A 26348-nucleotide genomic window follows, 5' to 3' on the forward strand; every position below is an offset into this window, starting at 1 on the left:
GAGCTAGAGTTACTATGGTGCGGTGTGCAGTTACTGGTGAGAATTTGTTTCAGGTTGGCAGGTTGCCTGTGGGCGAGGACTGGCCTGCCACCCAAGGCCTGTGAAAGTGTGGGATCATTGTCCAGGATGGGTTGTAGATCCCTGATGATGCGTTGGAGAGGTTTTAGCTGGGGACTGTATGTGATGGCCAGTGGAGTCCTGTTGGTTTCTTTCTTGGGTTTGTCTTGCAGTAGAAGGCTTCTGGGTACACATCTGGCTCTGTTGATCTGTTTCCTTATTTCCTCGTGCGGGTATTGTAGTTTTGAGAATGCTTGGTGGAGATTTTGTAGGTGTTGGTCTCTGTCTGAGGGGTTAGAGCAGATGCGGTTGTACCTCAGTGCTTGGCTGTAGACAATGGATCGTGTGATGTGTCCGGGATGGAAGCTGGAGGCATGAAGGTAGGCATAGCGGTCGGTAGGTTTTCGGTATAGGGTGGTGGTAATGTGACCATCACTTATTTGCACCGTGGTGTCTAGGAAGTGGACCTCCAGTGTAGATTGGTCCAGGCTGAGTTGATGGTGGGGTGGAAGCTGTTGAAATCGTGATGGAATTTTTCCAGAGACTCCTTCCCATGGGTCCAGATGATGAAGATGTCATCAATGTAGCGTAGGTAGAGAAGGGGCGTGAGTGAACGAAAGCTGAGGAAGCGTTGTTCCAGGTCGGCCATAAAAATATTGGTATATTGTGGGGCCATGCGGGTGCCCATAGCGGTGCCACTGATCTGGAGATATATATTGTCATCAAATTTGAAATAGTGGTATGTGAGGATAAAGGCACAGAGCTCAGCAGCCAGTTGTACTGTGGCATCATCAGGGATACTGTTCCTGACAGCTTGTATTCCATCTGTGTGTGAGATGTTCATGTAGAGAGCCTCTACATCCATGGTGGCTAGGATGGTGTTTTCTAGAAAGTCACCAATGCATTGTAGTTTCCTCAGGAAAGCAGTGGTGTCACGGAGATAGCTGGGAGTGCTGGTGGTATAGGGTCTGAGTAGAGAGTCCACATATCCAGACAGCCCTTCAGTGAGAGTGCCAATGCCCGAGATGATGGGGCGTCCAGGATTTCCAGATTTGTGGATCTTGGGTAGTAGATAGAATAACCCTGGTCGGGGCTCTAGGGGTATGTTGATTTGTTCCGGTGTTAGTGTAGGGAGTGTCCTGAGTAGATGCTGCAGTTTCTTAGTGTATTCCTCAGTGGGATCTGAGGGAAGTGGCCTGTAGAATTTGGTGTTGGAGAGTTGTCTGGCAGCCTCCTTTTGATAGTTAGACCTGTTCATGATGACAACAGCACCTTCTTTATCAGCCTCTTTGATGATAATGTCTGGGTAGTTTCTGAGGCTGTGGATGGCATTGCGTTCTGCACGACTTAGGTTATGAGGCAAGTGGTGTTGTTTTTCCACAATTTCTGCCTGTGCACGTCGGCGGAAGCATTCAATGTAGAGTTCCAGACTGTCATTTCGACCCTCAGGAGGAGTCCATGTGGAGTTCTTCTTCTTGTGCTGTTGGTGGGAGGGTACCTGTGTATCAGTGTGCTGTTCAGCACTGTCCTGAAAGTATTCTTTGAGTCGGAGATGGCAAAAGTAGGCTTCCAGATCGCCACAGAACTGTATCATGTTGGTGGAGGTGGCAGGGCAGAAAGAGAGTCCCCGAGATAGGACAGACTTTTCTTCTGGGCTGAGTGTGTAGTTGGATAGATTGACGATATTGCTGGGTGGATTGGGGGTACCATGGTTGTGGCCCCATGAGGCAGGTAGGAGTTTAGACAGCTTACAGTCCTTTTTCCTTTGTAGAGAGGTGAAGTGAGTAATGTAGACCTCCTGTCTTATTTTAGTGAAGTCCGTCTGTATGGAAGTTTGGTTATTAATGAGAGGCTCCAGGCTGAAGAGCTCTTTTTTGATGTTTTCCTGTTTGCTGTATAGGATGCTGATCAGGTGGTTCCTCAGTTTCTTTGATAGAGTATGGCATAATCTCTCACTGTGGTCTGTGTAGTATGTAGATAGCAGCGGATTTTTTACCGTTAGTCCATTTGGTATGATGTCCATCCATTTGCATTTGGAAAGGAAGATGATATCTGTCTGTATTTGTGCAAGTTTCTTCATGAGGTTGATGGATTTCCACGCCATACGGCTAAATGCAGTGCCTTGCATGGTGTCAAGTATCAGAGGGGTAGCCGTGTTAGTCTGGATCTGTAAAAGCAGCAAAGAATCCTGTGGCACCATAGTAACTCTAGCTCAGGAACCAATCCATGCCACAAACCTCGATGCCAACGCTACCCACATATCTACACCAGCGATATCATCACAGGACCTAACCAGATCAGCCACACCATCACCGGTTCATTCACCTGCACGTCTACCAATGTAATATACGCCATCATATGCCAGCAATGCCCCTCTGCTATGTACATCGGCCAAACTGGACAGTCACTACAGAAAAGGATAAACGGACACAAATCAGATATTAGGAATGGCAATATACAAAAACCTGCAGGAGAACACTTCAACCTCCCCGGCCACACTATAGCAGACCTTAAGGTGGCCATCCTGCAGCAAAAAAACTTCAGGACCAGACTTCAAAGAGAAACTGCTGAGCTTCAGTTCATCTGCAAATTTGACACCATCAGCTCAGGATTAAACAAAGACTGTGAATGGCTTGCCAATTACAAAACCAGTTTCTCCTCCCTTGGTTTTCACACCTCAACTGCTAGAACAGGGCCTCATCCTCCCTGATTGAACTACCTCATTATCTCTAGCTTGCCTGCATATATATACCTGCCCTTGGAAATTTCCACTACATGCATCTGACGAAGTGGGTATTCACCCAAGAAAGCTCATGCTCCAAAACGTCTGTTAGTCTATAAGGTGCCACAGGATTCTTTGCTGCTTTTACAGATCCAGACTAACACGGCTACCCCTCTGATACTTAAAGAGAGGTGTGGCCCGTGCACTGTCGGTGCCATGTGTTATAGCCTGTGTAATGTATAGCACATGGCAGACTTTCTCCCATAGGAGATCAGTCAGCTCGCATGGCTAGAAAGTTATCCCTGGCACTCCCGCCTTGCTTTCTGACTTTCCTGCCCTCGGCACTCTGGGGCAGCGATAGTGGATTGAAATAGCATGGGGGGGGTCACTCTCACAGGGAGCAGAAGGGGGCCCTCCCCTGTGTTATTACTGTGTTATTAGCAAAGACGGGGGCCTGTGCTCCCCTCGCACCACTTCCTTTAACCAGCGGATGAATGAGCATGGAATACAAATTAAATCCCACCTGATTAACTGAGATAGAGCTGGTTGGAAAAGAACGAGTTTGATTATTTAATCATACCTGAAATGTATTTCGAAAGTTAACTTATTCTGATAGGCCACAGTGTGTTCCTTGTCTATTGTATTCATAACATATACTGTCTGTAGATGGATACAGTGGATGGGTCTGGTGATTAGACAGATCGATAGATAGATAGATGATAAGCTCATGCTTTGTTCAGTAATTTACGCTCTCACCAAATGAGAATGGCTATGTTCATAGCCATCAATCAAAACGCTTTCTGAGAAAATCTTTTTTTATTCATTGTTTCTTTCTTAGCATCTCAGTCCACCACCTCTGTCCAGGGGGTTGTGACAGTATTGTCCCTAGATAACATGCATTGCTGTCATTCATGCCCTAAAAGAGATCATTCTGTCTCTGCTTAACTGTGCCAGGGGAATGCAGGAAGCAGCTCTGGGATGGGAGGGGAAGCTAAGACAGACAGACAGAGAAATTAAATGCGCCCCCTCCGTCAAGGCCACCTAAGGAATAACTTGCCACATACAGAAATGACAAGAAATGCAAAGTATGAGCTCTCTCAGAGACAGCACGTCAGCCACACGCACCCCTGCAGGTTGACAGCGCTTGTCACATTTACCCAGTCTAGTGTCGCTGCACATAGTCGTGGTGTTCATAGAACTGTCCAAGAGAAAAATGCTATCGAAGAGCTACAGACCCAGCTCCTCTGATGTCAATGGAGAGACTCCCCTTTGATTTCAGTAGGAGTTGGATCACCCCCTCATTGAATCAGTGCCTCGTAGATTTCAAGGCCAGAAGAGTCCATTTGCATCATCTCCTCTGACCCCCTGCATAGCACAGGCCACAGAACTTCACCATCGATGGGTAATTATTTGTTAAGTGGGGATGGAGTGGTCAGGCTGGTAGATCTGTTTCTTCCCAGCACTAGACACCTGAGGACTAGTTAGAGGCAGTGCAATCTCTGCTAACTAGCACCTGTTGCCTCTCATTACAGGGCCAGAAGCGTCTCTTGAAGTCTCATCTGGCACAGCAAATGCATCATGTTGCCCTTCAATGGCTCCTGCTTCAATCCCCCAACATTCCTCCTGATTGGCATCCCTGGGCTGGAAACCCTGCACGTCTGGATCTCCGTTCCCTTCTGCTCCATGTACGTCATCGCCATCCTGGGGAACTGCACCATCCTCTTCATCATCAAGACAGAGCCAAGCCTGCACCAGCCCATGTTCTACTTCCTCTCCATGCTGGCCGTCATTGACCTGGTCCTCTCCACCTCCACCATGCCCAAGCTGCTGGGCATCTTCTGGTTCAGTTACAGAGAGATCTGCTTGGACTCCTGCCTCCTCCAGATGTTTGTCATACACTCCTTCTCTGTCATGGAGTCTGGGATCTTCCTGGCCATGGCTTTCGACCGCTACGTCGCCATCTGCGACCCGCTGAGGCACAAGACCGTCTTGACCAACACGATAGTAGCCAAGATCGGGCTGGCGGCTATGATCCGGGGCATGTTGTACATCTCCCCGCTGCCCCTACTTGTCCAACAGTACCAGTACTACAGGACCAACATCATTGCGCATTCCTACTGTGAGCACATGGCAGTTGTGATACTGGTGTGTGGGGATATCACCATCAGCAATCTCTATGGGCTGACTATTGGCTTTCTGGTGCTGCTCATGGATTCTCTGTTCATCGTCCTGTCCTACATCATGATCCTGCTGGCCATGTTCAGGCTGACCTCAGTCAATGCCCGTCTCAAGACCTTCAGCACCTGCATCTCCCACGTCTGTGCCATACTGGCCTTCTACACACCGATTGCTGCCTCGTCGTTGACTCACCGGTTCGGCCAAAACGTGTCTCCTCACATCCACATCCTGCTGGCCAACTTCTACCTCCTGGTCCCACCCATGCTGAACCCCATTGTGTATGGGGCAAGGACCAAACAGATACGGCAGAGAGTGCTTAAGATGGTCTCTCTGAGTAGGCCTGGCCTCTGACCCCTAATCCTGAGAATAAGGACAGCTACATGAAGTGACTATCAGGTGGCAGGAAGGGTGGGGTGGCTAAAGATTTCTTTGAAAATCCCACCCAGGCTCATCAGTGTTTGTGAGGAGCACCTAGACAGATCAGAGGTGCCTTGTAGCAAGGCAGGAGTTCACTGGGTACGTGGGAAGAAAGGTACAACATCACTAAAGCGAATAAATTATATAAAGGCAAATTCCTGCCCTCAGAGGTCAAGGAGAGTTAGTGCCAGTTATCCCACCTCTGGAACTGGATATCCTGCTGGGGGAGCTCGAGTGGGGAGCCAGACAGAACTGGGATTCTCTCTCCACTCTATCTGTGTGATTTTGGTCCAGCATGTCTGAATGAAACCTCTTTCTCTTCAGGAAAGCCAGTGGCTATTTTCCACACTTACCTCTGTGGTCTTTTGATATATTTAGTAGGTGGGTGAGTGACGGGGAGGGAAGGAGCATTACAAGGAACTCCTGGGGAGAGGCATGTCAGGGGGTGAGGGACAGTGCTGGTGTGTGCATACAAGTGAGGGTGTGAGGTTGACCTCTGAGTGTGGGAGCCACAAAGGATGGAAGGGGGAGAGTTTGCAAGGGACAGAATCGCCTGCCCACTCACAACTACCACAATCCCCCAGGTTTGGGCTCAAGCTGCTGTGAGAGGCTGGAGGACGCTGACCCCGGCCCGCTCAGCCTGCTGGGCACAGAGACATGAAACGCACCCTTCCGGCCTGCAGTTTGGGATCCCTGAATCACCAACACCTCCCTTGCAGCCCAACACAAGCTGGCTGAAGGGACGTGCGCAGCAGCTTTCACTCCCCTCTCTCCTGCTGCCCTGGGGAAAGAGTCCCCACCAGCGGTCATGAGGCCCGTCCTCTTTTCCCCACATCCCCATCTTATGGCCTGGCACTGACCGAGGGCCCAATCCTTGCAGTGACAGGTGCAATTCTCCCCATGAGGCACAGTCGGACAAGATGGCGTATGTCAGCCCCAGGGCTATGCCGGCTCATGTTCTGGGTGACTCTTCCCTCCACCCCCCTCACACGTACCCCTTTCTCCTCTCATCCACTTCACTTACTCCAAGGTCTGTTTCTTCCTTCCCCTCATCTCCAGGCACTCCCAATGGCTGACCGACCTAGCCCAAGTGCCCACTTGCTCCTGCTTAACCATCACCTCCCTCCTTTCTGGCACCTGCTTAACTGGTTCCTGGCCTGCTCTGCTCTCCCCAGCCCCCAGAAAGCTACAGTCTAACCCTTCTGCCTCTTCAAGTCCAGCCTCACCTCTCTCCTGTCATAACCATGGAAGTAGTGGGTCTGCCCTGCCTGTGAGACGCTGGCTGTGTGATGTTATTGACATAAACGGTGACAGTATCAAACATTGTTGCAACCACTGTTACATATTTGCAGCAAATATTGTACAAAAGTTGTTGTGTGGGGTGTATATAAAAAGATTATGGTTTGCTGGTTATGATTATGCTGTCTGTATAAGTAGCCTCAGTGAAGCATTTGGTCAGCTTCTTGAGAAAGGACTATTCTCAGTAAGTGCCCAATCAAGAAACACTTAACTGACAATGGATCTTGGGAGACACCAATCCACATCTGAGCTTTTCTGGGAACGTTCATACTAAAATGTAAACAAGCACATGGGCCTGTAAGGAACCAAGTCTTGCATGGACATGTGACTTGGCCCTGTGACTCCAAACTCCATCTTGTAGCTGTGATTTTGCACAGGAGAACCAAGGGGTTTCCGCCCACGAGAGAAAGAACATAAAAGGCCCTGGAAACCCCTCCATTTTGTCTTCAATCCTGCTTCTTTCTTCTGGAGGAACCTTGCTACAAACTGAAGCTCTGAACAAAGGACTGAGTGACCCATCCCCGCTGTGGATGTTCCAGAGACTTGATTTGAGCCTGAAGTTTATTCTATCACCGCTACAAGTCTAAACCAAGAACTTTGCCATTACTGTATGTAATTGATTCCATTTAACCAATTTTAACTCTCATCTATATGTCTTTCTTTTTACGAATAAACCTATAGATTTTAGATTCTAAAGGATTGGCAACAGCGTGATTTGTGGGTAAGATCTGATTTGTATATTGACCTGGGTCTTGGACTTGGTCCCTTGGGATCAAGAGAACCTTTTTTCTTTTACTTGGGTGTTGTTTTTCATAACCATTCGTCCCCATAACGAGTGGCACTGGTGGTGATACTGGGAAACTGGAGTGTCTAAGGCAGGAGTAGGCAACCTAAGGCACACGTGCCAAAGGTGGCACACAAGCTGATTTTCAGTGGCACTCACACTGCCCAGGTCCAAGCCACCAGTCCGGAGGGCTCTGCATTTTAATTTAAATTTAAATGAAGCTTCTTAAACATTTTAAAAACCTTATTTACTTTACATACAGCAATAGTTTAGTTATATACTATACACTTAGAGAAAGAGACCTTCTAAAAATGTTAAAATGTATTACTGGCACATGAAACCTTATATTAGAGTGAATAAATGAAGAGCTCAGCACAACACTTCTGAAAGGTTGCTGACCCCTGGTCTAAGGGAATTGCTTGTGTGATTTATGGTTAGCCAGTGGAGTGAGACCAAAGTCCTCTCTGTCTGGCTGGTTTGGTTTGCCTTAGAGGTGGAAAACCACCAGCCTTGGCCTGTAACTGCCTCGCTCTAAGCAACTTGTCCAGAATTGATACTCTCAGTTGTGTCCCTCCGGAACCAGAATCATTACAGGCTGTAATTGGTTTAAGGCCTCTAGACTGAGAAACTGTTGCCATGGAACTCAGAGAAGGGCCTTATAACATCCCTTAACCGAGTCGTGCTAAGGAGAGCATGATGTATGCTGGGAACTTGGTTTAAAGGACTGGATTCTTGCTAATATACTTTGACGCTGATTGGGGTTGGGCCTTCAGGTGGTTTCAGGTAGAAGTTGCCCCTGGAAAGTGCTGGTAGGGCTGCCAGACTAGCCTGAGTGGTTTTCAATGGATGAAGGAAGTTTAAAACCCAGAGAAAACCTGATGTGGGGAGGGACTGGTCTTTGGGGTTTGATGGGGTTTTTTAGTTTGCTCTGTGCCAGCCCAGTGCTGTAGGCAGCTTGGAATTCAGTCTTTGCCTGCTGATCTGACAGCAGCCGCTGCTGGAATACAGTGACCAGTTCTGCTGCCTGCGTGCAAGAAGGACGTTGATCTGTTGGAGAGGGGTCAGAGAAGTGGCGGGAGAATGATTCAAGGAGTAGAAAACCTGCTTGATAGCAACAGACTCAGGAAGCTCTATCTGTTGAGATTCTCTACTTCAAACCCAGAGTGTTTGGGAGCAGTGCCCTGGCCTTGGTTATGCAGGCTAGATGATCCCAATGGCCTGGGAATCTATGAATCTGTGAACTGGCTCCTCCATTGCAGGAAACTTCCCCTGACACCCCCACCTTGCTCCCACCCAGCGTCCAGCCTGACCTCAGGAAGAGCAGCCTGCCAGTGGAGGGAGCCAGGACCTAGGGAGCTGGAAGGATTGGGAATTGTATCATTCGTGGTTTGGCTTCCTAGACAGGAAGTCAGGCAGAGGCGGGCTGCATAGCTCATGTTGAAGATAGTTGGAACAGCCTCTCTGAAAGAGGATCTGCCTCTAATCAAGTGGTCCCCAAACTATGGGGGGCACAGAGGAAAGTTGGGGGGGGCATGGAGGAGTCTGGGCCAACCCTCATAGAGGGCGGGCAGGGAGCGCCACCCAGCCACGCTTTACCCCCAGCTCTGCTCTGGTCTTGCCCCCAGCTGGGCTCCGGCCTCAGCTCCTGGCTCCCAGCCCGGCTGTGGTTCTGGCCCCACCCTCAGCCCCTTTACCCCTGTCCATGCTCCCCCACCCCCGGACCCATGGCCCCAGTTCCTGAACGAGGATCTGCGAGGGGAGGGCAGGGACAGGAGTAGAGGGTGGCACCACGTGAAAAGGTTGGGGACCACTATTCTACCCCTTTGGGCTCGATGTGAGTACCGAGCCCCAGATGGCACCAGGAGCACTTTGACATTAACTACAACAACCTGAGTGCAGCTAAACGCTCCACCAGGGCTGAAACTCCCGGGAAACGTGGCAGACAAGCGGAAGAGATTTCACTAGTGCGTTACTCTGTACCTGCCTGGGATGGGTGCCAGTGAAAAGGAAGGCAATCAGAATGAAGCCTTCCTTGTGAGGATAGCAGGTTTGGCTGCACTTGACGTATCTAATAGTTCTCAGTTAACTCAGCCTGGGAAGGCTACCTATGAACCCGTATTGAGGCGAGCTGCCCTCCATGTAAAAATGAAACATACTAGTGAGATATTGTTAGCCTGAGGGTGCAAAAAGACAGTGCAGCTCAAGAGGAGTTTGTGACAGATCTGCAGCTGAAGGGTCAGTCTTGCTATTTTGGGTGGGCTTACAGCATCCCCAATAAGAGGTCAGATTGTAATTAGAATCCAGAACAAAAAACACGGAGAAAAACTACTGGGGGACCCAGAATTAATCCTTGATGAAGCAATTAGAATTTGCCAAGCAAGAGAAGTCCCCCAGTCCAGACTGAAGCCAACGGAGGGAGGACAGTACTCTGACACTAGCGATATAATAGAGAAGCCGAAATACCACATGAAAAGAGACCTGTGGCAGAAAGGGATGCGGAGCTCAAAGTCTGACTCAAGCAGGACCAGCACATGCAGTGGCACATGCTGTGAAAACCAGCACAAGCCAGGACAATGTCCGGCATATGAGGGAAAGGCAAAAACAGCAACGGAGTCCATCACTTTGCAAGAGTTTGCAAGCATGAACAGGCTCAGAGGAATTTTTCATAAGAGCAGTGGACACCACTGCAGCAGTGAATGGACTGTCAATCTGACAACAAATGGGATTGTATTCATCCTAAATTGGACACTGCGGTTTGGGGGGAGCTGGGGGAATTTGGCTGGTGCCTTTCTCTGTGTGATTCATGAGTGGCTCTAGGAAGGATAAATACCAGGGAGGGAGAGGAATTATTTAAGATCAGTACCAAGTGGACACAAGAACAAATGGATATAAAGTGGCCATCGGGAAGTTTAGACTTGAAATTAGACGACAGTTTCCAACCATCAGAGGAGTTAAGTTCTGGAACAGCCTTCCAAGGGGAGTAGTGGAGGAAAAAGACATATCTGGCTTCAAGACTAAGCTTGATAAGTTTATGGAGGGGATGGTTTGATGGGATAGCCTAATTTTGGCAATTAATTGATCTTTGTCTACTAGCAGTAAATTGCCTGTGATGGGATGTTGGGGTGGGATCTGAGTTGCTACAGAAAATTCTTTCCTGGTTGCTGGCTGGTGAGTCTTGCCCACATGCTCAGGGGTTGGCTGATCACCATATTTGGTGTCAGGAAGGAATTTTCCTCCAGAGCAGATTGGCAGAGGACCTGGGTTTTTTTCGCCTTCCTCTGCAACGTGGCGCATGGCTCACTTGCTGGAGGATTCTCTGCACCTTGAAGTCTTTAAACCACGACTTGAGAACTACAATTACTCAGACATAGGTCAGGGGTTTGTTACAGGGATGGGTGGGTGAGATTCTGGGGCCTGCGTTGTGCAGGAGGTCAGACTAGAAGATCATAATGGTCCCTTCTGACCTTAAAGTCTATGAGTCTATGCAATCCAGCTGGGTGTGGGGCTCCACATGCAGTTGTGCTGAGTGATCACAGCGCCTGGAGGGGTTTGCTGCTTGTCACTAGCAAGGCATTGGGAGAAACAGCCCAGGCTGGAGACAGTTAAGGGGGCACAGCCATCCCACAGTCCCAGGCTGTACCCCAGGGATCCCGTCACACTCTCATTCCACTCCACCTTCCATCCCCACGAGTCCATCTTCTGCCCACTCCACTCCATTGAAATGGCTCTCAGTAAGGTCTCTGATGACCTCTTTGGGCCTGTCTACACTGAACTTGGGAGCGAGTCTCCCAGCCTGGGTAAAGAAACTTTCTCTAGCGAGGCTCAAGCTAGGGCGCTAAAAATAGCACTGTGGATGTTCTGGTGCAGGCTGCAGGTGGGGCTGTCAGATTCACCCAACCCCTAGACTTCAGGGCCTGAGCTCCAGCCCAAGCCAGGACACCCACATTGCGATTTTCAGCAGGCTTGAGACAATATTCTGTCCTCATCCTCCATGGCCACTCCACTGCTTTCAACATTACTGATCACGTCTTCCCTTGGTTTTCAGAATCCCACTTTGCCCTGTTTCTCTGGCCATTCCTTCCAGTACCTCTCCTCCCTCTCCCTCTCACCACGAGGTCCTTCTGGGCTCAGTCCTTGCCTCTTTTCCTTCAGCACCCTCTTTCTGGGTGGTCACATGCACTCATACAGCTTCCTCTGCCAACTCCGGGCTGGCAAACCAATCATTCATAGAATCATAGAATACAATCATAGAATATCAGGGTTGGAAGGGACCTCAGGAGGTCATCTAGTCCAGCCCTCTGCTCAAAGCAGGACCAACACCTACTAAATCATCCCAGCCAGGGCTTTGTCAAGCCAGGCCTTAAAAACCTCTAAGGAAGGAGATTCCACCACCTCCCTAGGTAACCCATTCCAGTGCTTCACCACCCTCCTAGTGAAATAGTGTTTCCTAATATCCAACCTACACCTCCCCCACTGCAACTTGAGACCATTACTCCTTGTTCTGTCCTCTGCCACCACTGAGAACAGCCGAGCCCCGTCCTCTTTGGAATCCCCCTTCAGGTAGTTGAAGGCTGCTATCAAATCCCTCCTCACTCTTCTCTTCTGCAGACTAAATTATCCCAGTTGCTTCAGCCTCTCCTCATAAGTCATGTGCCCCAAACCCCTAATCATTTTTGTTGCCCTCTGCTGGACTCTCTCCAATTTGTCCACATCCTTTCTGTAGTGAGGGGCCCAAAACTGGACACAGTATTCCAGATGTGGCCTCACCAATGTCGAATAGAGGGGAATGATCACGTCCCTTGATCTACTGGCAATGCCCCTACTTATACAGCCCAATATGCCGTTGGCCTTCTTGGCAACCAGGGCACACTGCCTACCCACCACATAGCCCAGCCCCAGCGCAGGGAGTTGAGTTCAGAAGACTGAGCACCCTGGAGCGGACATCATCAGTGAAATTAGTAACAGAGAATGAGCCACAAAAGACCAGCTGTGGGTGTTCAGGGGACGATGGAGAAGGTGCTATGCAGAAGCATAGGGATTCCATCGGCTCCAGTCTGCAAGGAGCTGTGTGATCACAATCCAGGAACCCTGGCCTTCGTTCCCTCACCCCATTACCCAAACTACAAATGTTCCAGGGCTTAAAGATACAGGGGCAGGCTCTGTTCTCCTTTACCCTTGTGTCCATCTCACTACTGACTTGGACAGGGACGGCCCAGTGCTACTGAGAGCAGAATTTTGGCCCAACAAACCCATGAGTCCAGAGCAGAGATATGCAGCAAAAACCTATTTGACTAGCATTTAACTCCTTCGTGTGTCACTGTGCTCCAGAGATCATGCGTTAGAAGGCTGCACTGGGGTATCTGCAGCAGCAGGGGAGTATGAGCTGGGGTACCATCATCGTAGCGAAGTTATACCAGTTGGTACCGACTGTGCTGCTTGGGGCATTTCAGCTCCTTGTGTTTGTTGGGGAGATGCAGAGAGCAGGGGGAAAATCTCTGTGGGATGAAACCATGAGCTCAGCTCAGCAATAACAAAGAGAACTCATCACTACCAGCAGCACCAAAGAAATTCTGCAGCTGAGCCCAAGACTTTCAGTAGCTTTCTAGTCTTATGGATTCTCTTCTCCCTCACTGCCCCCCCGGTGCTGTTGGTGGCCCTCCATTGACTCCAGTGGGACTACTCCAGATTTACACCCATGTAAGCTTAGAGGAGACTCAGGCCCTGTGGCTCGATTTTGGAAAGAGGTGGACAATTTCACAAAGTATGGGAGGGGATTGAATCAGTAAGTGTGATGCAGTAGAGACTGTCTGTGTGGAGGATGGGAGAGCTTGGGATGTCTTTAGGTGAGGGACAGGATCTAAGCCTGTAACCTGAGCCAGGAAGGTGGGGAGGGGATCAGCACCTTTGCCTGGGAAGCTGGACAAAGGAAGGGGCCGGCTGGAAGAAGTGCAGTTCAGTTTCGGTTTTGGGCTGGTTGGTTGGAATTCAGGGAATCCTAAGCTGGGATCCAAAGACCCTGAACCCCCGGAAGGACTCGATTGAGGGGTCCTGGTTGGGCCTCCAAGCTCTGCTGTAACCTGCATGCCTGTTGTCCAATAAACCTTCTGTTTTACTGGCTGGCTGAGAGTCACTGTCAGTCCCAGGAAGAGGGGTGCAGGACCAGACTTCCCCACACTCCGTGACACCTGGATTACCCCAAATTTCAGGGGTGTTCTGAGCCCATGTGCAGCCCCACCATTAGTAATTATAGAAACTAAGAAAAGGGAAACCAGAATAGCATTAGTTAATCTCGCCAAGGGGTGAGAAGGAATTTTTCTTCTCATCTATCACACTGAGCAATTAGCCAGGTGCATGATTGGCCTTCTTTGATGGTTCCTTTGAAACATCCTGCCTTGACCGCTGCTGGGGCAAGGACACTGAGGGGGCTAGCAGAAAGACTGGTGACCTCATGTGGCTTCTCCTACATTCAGGATCCTTTACATTGATATTGATCTTAAAGGCCTAAAGAGTTAAAGGTGTTTATAAACTCTTTGACAGTCCAGCATTAAACAGTGATAGGCAGGTTCAGGGTTATTTTTAAACAGAGCCCTTGGTTTTATGCAGTTGCTTGGCAAACACCCAGAAGCATTCATTCCAACTGAAAGTTTCTTGGCTAAACACAAGAAACGAAAACAAGCAGGTTTAGTGAAACTGCAGTTGAGCGATGATGCAAAACAAACTTAGTCACACCTTATCAAAGTCTCTCCTTTTGGAACCAAAATATCAGCTGTTTATTTTCAGAGCAACAGTTCTCTGATGAAAAGGAGAAGGTTACATTTACTCTCAGTCCTGAAGTGAAGGGCAGTCACTGATCCTTTTCTTAACAAACAGACTCAAAGTGGACGAGAGACAGGACAGGTGAAATATGGCATTAGACGATGTTTTTGGAACGCTGGATTACTGGTTAGTTAAGAGTGGAGGATTTGTCTGGCAAATCGACCACAACACCTGCTGCTTGGACCCCCCTGGTTAGATATGCTCTTTAAACAAGGCAAGTTTGGATGGACGTGTTATGATTAACTTCAGGACTTGATGAAAAGCTGTGAGAGTGAGACAGGAAGCAGTAAAGAAACAGTGGGGTAGAAAATTCTCAACAGTGGAAGGGAACTCAGTACAGGATCAATGCCAGATGCTGGCATTGTATGACATGGGATGGAGTACTCGATAATTGTCCTGTTCGGTTCATTCCTACTTAAGTATCTGGCACAGGCCACTGTCAGAAGACAGGATACCAGGCTAGATGGATCATTGGTATGACCCAGTGTGACCATTCAATGTTCTTATCTTACATGCCTGGGCAGTGCTGGTAGGCTGAGGACTGGATGGTGTGATAATGGGATGACTTTTAGAACTCACAGGTGAAAACAAAGTTCCTTAAACAAAAGCAAGACCAGCCGGTGTCCTCCTGAAAGAAAGTCCTTCAAGCTGGTTTGCCCCTATCTTGCAGTCGGGCAAGACCAGACAAGACAAGCTGGGATGCAAGGTGGGATGAGGGGTGAGAGACCTGATGATGGGTGTTTTTTTCCAATGTCTCTTTTTAAGAAAGTCAGAGAGGGAGAACTTTGGCAGCATAATTCATCCCTCTCGGTTTTTTGTCCAACCTTTAGGCCTAATGTCCAACACCGATTTTGGTTCATTTCCGGTTCCACATCTTCTCTTGCTCACCAAGCATGATTTTAACACACCACTTGAGCTATATTAGTAGGCCCTTTTATTTAGACTAATTGAATTTTTCTGTCTCCTTTTCATATCTTTTCCCACCAACATTTGTCACAATGACCTTTAATGACATCTTATGAACTCACACATACTTCTGACAGCTGAGCTCACACTTAAGGGTAAATGTTTAGGCCCTTTTAGTACAACAGATCTCACAGCATCCCGGCCAAGGACTTTTGTGAATATAGGGATCTTTTGGCAACACATGGAGGGCTCGACATTCAGCATGTTTGTGCAGAATTGCACACTTGCTTTGCACTCGCACCCCCGTCGTGCAAAAAGTCGTGTGAATATAGCTGCACACCTAGCCACATGTGCTCTTTGGGCAAGCACAAATGAGAGTTTGTACCAAAGCAAGTGTGTGTGCCTGGTACACAAGAACACACTGGCCTGCTTGTTTTGGAAACAATACAAGCAGAAAGCCCAGCCAAGGGAGGCCTGGAGTCCGGCGTATGCAAAAACTAACAGTTCACACAAATAGTTGACGTTACCCCTTCTGCCTCTCCCCCAATGGACTAAAGGCCATTCCCAGTCCCCTGTCCTGACTTTTGACAAGACTGATCTATGCAATCAAAGACCCTGCACAATTCAGAAGAGCCGAGGCCTGGAAAAGCAGATAGATACAGAGCATCGGGACCCGGTACATTGGCAGATCTGTGTGTGTGAGTCCAGGGCTAGAAACGTGGGGTGCCCCGCAGGGCGGGACTGAGGCGCATTAATGGAGCTATGCACATACTCGCGCCACCTCAGGTTTCTTGTCTTGGGTTTTGGGACGGAATTTCTCAAGACTCCTTCAAATATCTCTGGTATTCCAGCAGCACTGTGGCTCAGGGTCTGTATCCATGAAGAATTACCCTACTTAACTCTTACATGGCGATTTTCACCCATACGTATTGTGGTTAGATGTTTGACTGTGTGTATGTGTTCTCCCTGTGTGCTGCCCCAGCTCTGCGCAGACAGCCAGCACAGCAGACCTACGTACTGCCCTGCTAACATAGTCAGTTACCACCCCCTGGCATGGCTAATTATCACCCATCACCTTGTACTGGTTGGTTTGATCAAAACATCTGTATTACGGACTGTCATTCTGACCTTGTCTTTCAGGAGGGTCAATGTGTTCCTGTTATCTTTGGGGAATGTTTTTGTACCATCCTTGATATTGGGGTGTTCTGGTACCACTTGATATTGGGATGTGTTTGCATGAGTTCTCTATGCCTAGCACCCCTTAGGAATGTGTATTTCTGCAACATCAGCTCTGTTCTTGCCAGATTCTGTGAGAAGGGCATGCCTTATATTAGGCCTCTAATACGAGGGCTTATGTATCAGGCTCTCTTCCTACTACACAAATCTACACACTTTTCAAAGGAGGCGAAGCGCATTATCCCCATTTTACAGTTGGGGAAACTGAGGCATGGGGCTGTGCTGTGACTCGCCCGAGGTCACTCAGTAGGACCACAGCAGAGCTGTGAACAGAACCCAGGTCCCCAGTAAAGCTGTGCAAACAACTAATTTTCCGGTTCAGTAGCTGCACCAAAAAAGCAGAGGGGAAAAGTTCATTTCATGCTGACCTAAAATTATATTTTAAAAAAACATTAGTACACCAAAAAAAGCGGGGGGGGAGGAATAGTTTGGGGTGAAGTGAAACATTTAGTTTAGTGTTTGAGCTTTCTTTTACCTTTTTGGATAAAATTAATAGATTTGAAGTAAAAGTTGACATGAAACGGCCTTTCACATCAAAACGTGGAAAGATTTCAGTCCAAAAAATGTCAAAAAGAAAATGTTTTGCGGTTGGGGGGATTTTGGTGGTTTTTTGTTTGTTTGGGGGAGGGGCGTTTTGTTTTGTTTTGTTTTTGTTTAGGGTTTTTTTTCCAGCCAAAACAGTTTGGCAAAACCGCAAAATATTTCCAGTGATTCATAGCTGCGTTTTTAGCACACACAAAAAAGCCCCCAAAACGTTGCCCAGCTCTAATCTCTAGGCCAGGGCCTTATCCATCACACAGTGCTGCCTCTGGGACAATTACAGTTCAACGGAGGGGAAAGGGAACAGAAAAGGGGGTACTGTCTAGGCAGGCTGCAAAAAAATGGTTCTGTGGGCCTCCCGGTCATCTGGACCTGGTTCCTCGCTCCCACTGAAGACACTGGAAAAATTCCCATTGACTTTAGTGGGAGCAGAATCAGGCCCTTAAAATAAGCATGATAATAAAAGCAATTATTTATTAATTATGTTCCATGACTTTTTCCCCCCAAATGCCATGGAGTAACAGAGGGTGGGTGGTGGGGCAAAGTCAGAGTTTGCCCGTAAGGCCAGATTCTGGTATCCTGCCACGTGCTGAGAGGTACGTTACTCTGCACCCGGCCTCAGTGGTTTCAATGGGACGATTCACAGAGTGAGATACAATCCGGTGTAAGGAAAGGTATCAGAATCTGGCCCAGGAGCAGCTGGAAGCTGGAGAAAGCTCCTGTTCCCATGGGCCTGTCAGTTTGTTGAACTTAAATCTCAGCTACAAAGCCAGATAAACAAACCTCTGTTTTAACTGCTGAGGCCTCTTCTGCGGACCAAAGGGTCCATCGTGTGGCAGTCAGTCCGCAGTGCAGGTGCCCAGACAGGGACGTGAGCACAGTGTATGTTAGAAAACAGTAGAGAGGATCGCTGTGAGCTTGATTCTCAGGCCTCTGACAGCAGCCTCCCACTGAGGTCAGCGGTTACTCTGGCTTTACACTGGTGTAACTGAGAGAAGAATCGGGTCACTGGCTCATAATACCCAGAGGTCTTTGGCAGAATCAGACTAACCCAGCCACCCCCAAGCTGCCCCCACATTCCCTGCCACAGCATGTGTAAAATACATGGGGTGCACATGAGTGTCATTCGGGGGGACAGGGGCAGGATACATTTTTATGCAATCAGATCTGTAATACTGATCTATTCCTGATTGATGATTTATTTCTTACACCCTTATTCCACAAGTACAAAGAATCAGTCGCAGGCCCTTTAAATTGGTATTTGTTTGTCTTTCATCCCTGTAACTCCTGTGTGCCTGCTTATTAGCTCTGGCATGATTGCTCCAAGGGTCACCGGAGATCCCTGAGTTTGTCCACTGTTTATTAAGTCGGCCCCCAAGGAAAATATAACTCTCCCTTGTTTACATGCAACATTTAATAGCAGGTCCTTGTTACTAGTAGCCACTGAGCAGCCACTGAGGAATGGCCTGCGGCCAGATAATTAACCCCTCGGCACCTCATCCCATTAGCCACCGACCAACTTTCCAATTTTTAATTCGACCCTTGGGTGGAGCAGCCAAAAGCAATCAACAGCTTAACCCCGCGGCTGCTGGACAAGCCCAGTGCTTGGGTTGTTAACCTGGAGCTTTATTGACAGGTGTCTGCAGCGCAGCAGGGGATGTGGCAAAAGAAGCCAAGGAAAACTGGGGTGCCTGGCAAGGGATCTCTGAAGAGGCAAAGATGCTGCGTGTCTTTTCCTCAGTTTGGTCGGGGTCCCTCCTTCTGAGACAAGGAAATTGACTGGGTGCCTGGTGGTGCAGAGTACTGGGGGGGGGGTGGACTATTGTGAGTAGTGGCTGATGGGGATCTCTGAGCATTGGGGGGCTGTTCACAGGACACACAGGGGCTGTCACAACACACTATGGTTAAGAGGAATCAACTTCTGAGCATCCTAACCCTAGCAAAACCGATCCTAAGAGCAAATCCCCATAGTGAGCCTTGGCTGTATTTCCTGGTTCATGCCAAATGTCCCATCTGCAAGCAGGAATGTCGGCGGGGGTGCATGTCACTTGCGTGTGCTAGGGCTTGATCCTGAACTGTTGATGTAAATGGGAGGTTTGCCATTGCTCGAATGAGAACAGGATCAGGCCCTTACTGCTCATCAGCCCACTGTTTGCAGCAAGCGGCAGCACTGTGTGACAGCATTACCCACACAGCAATAACCTTGCCTGTATGCCTGCACCTCTATCCTGCCACTGCTCCTCCAGTCCTGGCCCCCAGCACAGCAACGCTGGGGTTTTCCTGAACAGAGAGACGCAGATACTAGACAGGTACACGAAGAGTGCCAACAGTGAATGATGATTTTATGATGCATACATCAGCAGCTAGGCTGAGACCAAACAAATTTCACCTCACTTGTGGCCTAAAAATAATGTGAAGCCAGAGGAAAGGGCAGAGTGGATCAGCCTGCTGGGCCACCTGCCCAGTTTTGAAGCACTGAATTTTTATATCGTCCCAAATAAAGGACTGAACCAGTTTCCAACATTTTCGTGTCCTGCTGTTAACTCCAAAGCGGCCCCGTGTGCTGCGCTGAAAGCCCCACACCAGAAGCTGCAATGGTCCAAGGATCAGGAGGACCCTTGGAAACACACTCTTGTGTTTCGAAGTGTATCTGATTTTTAGAGGAGCTTTCTGAGCTGGCCTGCTAGGACTGGAGATGTCACCAAAACAAGCTTTCTCTTCATATCTCAGCACTTCCAGCTCCAGGAGCTGCACGGGCCTCTGCGAGGGGAAAGTTAATTCAACTTTTACAAACTTTAAAAAAGGTTAGATTTGACTCTTTTAGCAAACAGGTTTCTCTGCTGGCCCAGGTGAGACCATGGAAAATTCTCCACCATGCAGAGTGTGTAGTAAATTATCCATAAGGGACCAGCTCCTGCAGAGTTGTCTCTGTATCTGTTTACTCCTGTGCACCCCCAATGGGCCATCTTCTGTTTTCCATCAGACGAGCATAAATTTAGAATATCTCCCTGGAGCCCGTTGGGACTTTGGCCTAAGGAAGGATGGAGTGAAGTCTTTAGAATTTGGACCAAGGTTACAATTTATGATGGCCCCCAGTGGTTAACGTGAACCAGACTGTACCACCTGCAGGCTCCATAAGGAACGTGTGGGCTATGACCACGTGGGATGCCAGGAGCTCATGATTTGCGTCATGCGTCACAACCTCAGGACACAAACAGAACATTGGCAGGTTGCCGGGTTGCAAACAATGCTGCGCGGTGAATGGAAATTCCCCTTTGCAAAGCATCTGAGATTTCAAAATCTGGCTTTGTTCTGCACTAGAACAAATAACAGCCTCAATTAGCTGAGAAGGAAAATTCCAGGGGAGAAAAATGTGTCTTGGGTCAATCAAAACATTTTGTTTGGATTGTGCCTTTTTATTTTGGATTGGATTGGAATATACATCACACAACATGCAAGAAACTTTTAAACTAAAAGTTGTTTCAAAAGGAAAAATTGAAACATTCCATTTTTTATGTACAGAAATGGGACATTTTCACATCGACGGAACTTTTTCCCCCCGTTTTCTGAGACGAAATTTGAGTGAAATTGACTGGATTTTGCAAAGCACTTTAAAATGTCAATGGAATGGCACAGACCCACAGAAAACAGCTCCTTCTCCGACCAGCCCCATGGTTAGGGTGACCAGATAGCAAGTGTGAAAAATCAGGACACATTCATAGATTCATAAATTCTAGGACTGGGAGGGACCTCGAGAGGTCATCGAGTTCAGTCCCCTGCCCTCGTGGCAGGACCAAATACTGTCTAGACCATCCTGGATAGACATTTATCTAGAAATGGAGATTGCACAACCTCCCTGGGCAATTTGTTCCAGTGTTTAACCACCCTGACAGTTAGGAATGGGGGATAATAGGAGCCTATGTAAGAAAAAGCCCCAAATATTGGGATTGTCCCTATAAAAATCAGGACATCTGGTCACCCTACCCATGGTGCACGACCATTGCATCACAAAGCTTATGGCACATAACGGTAACCCTGCAACCCAGCACAACACAACTGGTGGGGCACTGTGACACACACGGTCGCATGACACAAAGCTGCAGCAGAGCTGTCCCGATGCAGTAACTCAAACTGCAGGATGTTGCAACGCAAATGCCACGACACGGTGGCAGGACAAATGGCTGGGTGCCACAACTCTACTGATGCAACTGGGTGAGAGCAAAATGCAAAACAACTTAGCCCAAGCAGCACCACACGCAGAACACCCTGCTGTTACACAGACAGGGCCGTGCAAACAGCACAGCACTACAAGGCAGATGGGGTGAGACAAACAGCCTCAGAATGGTGTGGCCCAAAGCAGCCAGGCGGCAAATGGCATGAAGGGAGGTAGCTAGCAATGGCTGGCAATAGCTGCTTGGGATCTAGCTGCAAAAATCCAAGACCTGGAACAGCAGGAGCTGCTGGAGGAAGCTGGCTCAGCCCCTGCCTCTCCTCTGCTGATTGGCTGATCTGGGAGAACCACTGTCTGGGATTGTGCTGCAGGGAGCCGGGCTGCCACACTGAGTGAGGCTGACAGAGCCTGGTCATCAGCTGGGGGGATTGAACCAGGGACCCCTGTAGCTCAGAGCATGAGCACCTACAGCATGAGCTACAAGCGCACTGGCTCTTAGCTAAGGCAAACTCATTTCACTCTCTGAGTGGTCCTGGAGCCACCGGATGGGACAAAGCACCACAACCAGACAGTGTGTAGGTTACACACTTCCCCTTGCTGAGGAAGCACATCCTGAGTTTCAGAGACTTCCCAGTTGAAATCCCGGACAAGCCTCCACTTGTAACACCAATGGACCCCAGTCATCGGCAGGATCGAACCGGGGACCTTTGTGCATGAGCCTCTGCAGCACGAACTAAAAGCCAACTGGCTGCTAGCTAAGGGTGTAGAACAGCCTCATTGAACTCTAAGTGGTGCCAAAACCTGGAACAGAGCACCACACCTAGAAGATACGTGGGTTACACAGTGACATCACTTCCTGACGTATTACATCTCTAGGGCAACACCTGCGCAAACCAGGTGCACATCCCAGGGGCCATTCCTGGGCTAGGGCCTGGGCCGCCATGCTCGCTCGCAGACAGGACAGGACAGAGCCATGCGTTCCCAGCCACCCCCTGGCCTCTGAGTTGAGCAAAGGGGGGGCCTTTGGGTCTTGGAAATGCCCCAGAATGCTTTGCACCGGCTGCAGCTGGTGCAAAGGTTTATGGGACACGTTGGAGCCATAAAGGCTACAGAGCCTGATGGAAGAAGCAGGACACAGACAGGGTGGGAGTGCCAAGAAGGGATTCATTACTGAGACAGGCAGGCCAAAGCCTACTGCGGCCTAGAACAACAGGCCCAGGCATCCGAACCAAACTCTTGGAAAACTCCTGCCCCTCATCACCCACAGCCTCCAGGCTCCCAGGCCTAGCTTGCTATTGACATAAGAAGATTCACTGACAGTGTCTGTTTGTGCAGAGTCCGAGCAGTTGCCCAGCGTCCGCAGGGAAGCTCTTAGATCTGAACGTGTCGGTTTCATTAAGTGAAACTGTTGCAAAATCCCCCAGCGGAACCGGCAATTGTTACAACCTGCTAATTGGCCCACCTGCGTCCAGGCCTTCCCGGCCAGTGCTAATCAACCCTACTGTGGCCTGGTGCTATGTTTACCATCCATCTCGTTAACGCTAATTGGACTCACAGCCAGAGCGGCACCCCCGGGAGGGGAGCTGGCTGGAAAAAAACTTTAGATTCTTTTAACTTTGTCTTGTTTGTAGGTCAGGCAAGAAAAATCAGCTGAAGGCCCATAAATATACTGTCAGGTCTCCACTTCCTTTCATGCCATGGGTCACTAGAGCCAAATTCTACCACTGGCGGGTGGGTGTGTCTCTCCCAGAGAAGTCACTGGTATGTGCCCATCCACAGAGAGAGAGTTTAGGCCATGGCAGCAGTGGAGAGCCCCACCTGCTCTCATCCCTATTACTCCACTTAAGTCAAGGAATGGATGACTGGGGGTCCTGTTTGCTGCTCAGTCGCGGCCAGAAGCAGGCACCAGGCCATGACCATGCTAACTGGTGAGCCAAGTGCAACACCGACAGATCCCAGTCGTTGGTGGGTGGGATTGAATCTGGGGCCACTGGAGGTTAGTGCATGAACCTCTACTGCATTAGCTAAAAGCCAAGTGGCCCTTAGCTAAGGCTCCAGGTCAGGCTCAGGAATCTCTCTGTCTCTGAGTAGTCTTGGTGCCACTAGCTAGGACAGAGCACCACACCCAGAAGGTGCATGGGTTACACAAGCAGGTATCACCGCCTGGCTGGCGGTCATGCTGAGTTGGTTGTGTGCTACATTCCCCAGATGTGTGTGTGATGGAGAAAGCATGGGCCCGGCCTCCAGTCGCTGTGTGCCAGTGTAACGCCATCGAGCTGAATTCTCTCTGGATAGGAACTGGCGCAGGAGTACTCCAGTTCTCAGCCCCACCCACCCAGCAATGTCAGTGGAATTACTCTTGATCTACATGGGAGAGGTCCGTGGGGTCAGAATCAGGTCCGGTGGCTTTGCCCATCCCTGGCCCATGCGAAGGTCCATCTAAGGCAGGCCTTGAGGCCTAAGTGTCCCACACAAAGTGAGCTTTTGAGTAGCACATGGCGTGGCAAGGAGCAGGCTGATGTTGATCCAGGATTCAGTGGACAGGCATTCCCTAGCACCCGGTTACCCCGACTCACCCAGCATGTGACATGCACACTGCCATCTCTCAGGGCCGGAGAAGGCTTTGGGCAGCCTGGGATCCACTCTGCTCTGCATCGCTAGCTTCCAGCCCCACAAATGCTGCTTCAGTCAAGCAGGGCTGAGCAAAGACCTGATGGCTCCTGCAACCTCCTGAGCTGTCTGTCAGCACTCTGAGGGGTAGGTTAGACCCTAAGGGCACAGATATACTACAATAAAAATCCACAGTACCAAGGGCCAGCTGAGTGGGGCTGGGGCTGCAGGGTTGTAAAAGTGCTGTGTAGAAGTTTGGGCTCAGGCTGGAGCCTGAGCTCTGAGACCAAGGTCCAAAACACACTTACCCCTCTCCCACCACAAACACTGTCTGCCCTGCCATGCAGCTAGACCTGAAAGGCTTCGATTTTTATCGGCACATGTTAGTAAATGTCACTCCACTGCACACCCAAAATCCGACAAACAAAATTTCTGACAATAAAAATCAAAGTAGACAGCTCAGCAAAGTACGAACCAGGTTGCTGGAGAACTCGGAGTGTGACAGAAAGATATTTCCTGGGCGTGCATTGCCATGCAATGGTGACAATTTGTGTTTTAATGGCTATAAAGCTTTCACTTTTTGACTCTCAGCCTCTACTGTCATTCAATTATTGTCACACACACACACTTACACTCACCATTGTCTGGCCTCTCCATGATTTCCTGAAACTGAAAATTTTCACCGATGCACCTAAAAAAACTTCTCCAAATCCCAAATTTTGCACAACAGTGAAAATGTAAATTGATAAAAATGGGAACAAAAGCTTAAAAATAAACATTCGCATTGTTCATTAAAATGATTAAAAAATAAAATCGAATTTTGCCAAATCTACGAACAGCCCACGCAGTCGCTACAAAGGTCGAAACACACAATCTCTGCCCCCCAACACTGACCCATTGCAATCCTTACACACCTCGAAACACACAATCTCTGCCCCCCAGCACTGACCCACCCCAACCCCTACACACGTCCAAACGCCCAATCTCTGCCCCCCGACATTGACCCACCGCAACCCCTACACACGTCAAAACACACAATCTCTGCCCCCCAACACTGACCCACCACAATCCCTACACACATCGAAACACACAATCTCTGCCCCCCAACACTGACCCACTCCAACCCCTATACACCGCAAAACACATACTCTTCTGCCCCTGCACTCACTGACCCACGCAGCCCCTACACACCTCAAAGCACACAATCCTCTGCCCAGCACACACTGACCCACCCCAGCCCCTACACATCTCAAAACACAAAGTCACACACGCACACTTACCCACAGCCAAGCAGCCTGTTCAAACACCCACACTCCTCCAGACTCAAAGCCCATTGCAGGCACACACCCCATACTCCTATACACATACCCTACCCCCCCAACCACCTCCCCCTCTGCTCCACTCCCTCCAGTAACTCACAGGCTAGCACACCCCTACCCCATAACACGTCATGCCTCTAACGCACGCTACCTGCCTCACTTGCCCCCTACACATACACACACAACCTCAGTTGCACGCCCACCAAACTCTCTGTGTCTCCACCCACATCGGCCCCACTAGGCCCTTTCCCCTCCTGGCCATGAGCCCAAATGGTGGAGGCCTTCACTTTGACCCCAGAGTGGGCCACCACCATCATCAACACCCCACCCAAAAATCCATGCCTAGGCTGTATCACACCTTAACACAAGTACGGCCAGACTGGCTCAGACAACGGTCCAGCTGCCCTGTATCCTGTCTTCTGGCAGTGGCTGGTGCTAGGGGCTTCAGACCCCTGGTTCTCAACCAGGGGTCCAGGGCCCCCTGGGGGGCCACGAACAGGTTTCAGGGGGGCTGCCAAGCAGGACAAATGTTAGACTCGCTGGGATCCAGGGCAGAAAGCCGGGGCCCAGGGCAGAAAGCCAAAGCCGCACAACGTGGGGCTGAAGCCAGGGCCTTGAGCTCCGCCATTCGAGGCTGAAGCCAAAGCCTGAGCAGTGTAGCTCTGTGAGGGGCCCCGTGGCATAAGGCCCCAGGCAATTGCCCTGCTTCCTACCCTGTAACACCGGCCTTGGCTTTTACATGCAGAAAACCAGTTGTTATGACACAGGTGGGACATGGAGATTTTACTGCATGTTGGGGTGTCCTCAGAAAGAAAAAGGTTGAGAACTCCTGCTTCAGAGGGAATGAACAGAACAGGGCAAATTTATCAAGTGATCCATCCCTTGCCGCCCAGTCCCAGCTTCTGGCAGTCAGAGGCTTAGGGACACCTGGAACATGGGGTTGTGTCCCTGACCATCTTGGCTAACAGCCATTGATGGACCTGCCCTCCATGGACTTAGCTAATTCTTTTTTTTAACTCTGTTAAACTTTTGGCAACATCATCCCTATCCAGTCTCACGTGATGGGGACCGAGGGGTGATAGGTGCGGCCTGGTCTTTGCAAGCAAAGACACAACACTTTAGTTTTACACTGAGGTAAACTAGGTGAGGTCAGCACTGTACCCCTAGCGGGGGCTGGCCTCGCAGTAAAGCTAAAGGCCCAGCTCGGCAAACACATGTAGGCTCCTATCTTCTATTGACTCCAGAAGAAGTTAGGAGCCAAAATACTTGGAGGATCTGGGCCAAAGTGTCTTG

General features: G+C 49.4%; 1 protein-coding gene across 1 annotated transcript; it reads left to right on the plus strand.

Annotated features, from left to right (window-relative positions):
- The first annotated feature begins 4357 nt into the window (after positions 1–4357).
- Positions 4358–9350, plus strand: LOC115648184 (olfactory receptor 52M1-like). Its single transcript, XM_030555422.1, has 2 exons — positions 4358–5281; positions 9192–9350. Exons 1-2 carry the CDS (start codon positions 4358–4360, stop codon positions 9348–9350), a joined length of 1083 nt encoding a protein of 360 aa, XP_030411282.1.
- Positions 9351–26348: the final 16998 nt, after the last annotated feature.

Source organism: Gopherus evgoodei, chromosome 1, assembly GCF_007399415.2.
Source record: "Gopherus evgoodei ecotype Sinaloan lineage chromosome 1, rGopEvg1_v1.p, whole genome shotgun sequence".
Lineage (NCBI taxonomy): Eukaryota > Metazoa > Chordata > Testudines > Testudinidae > Gopherus > Gopherus evgoodei.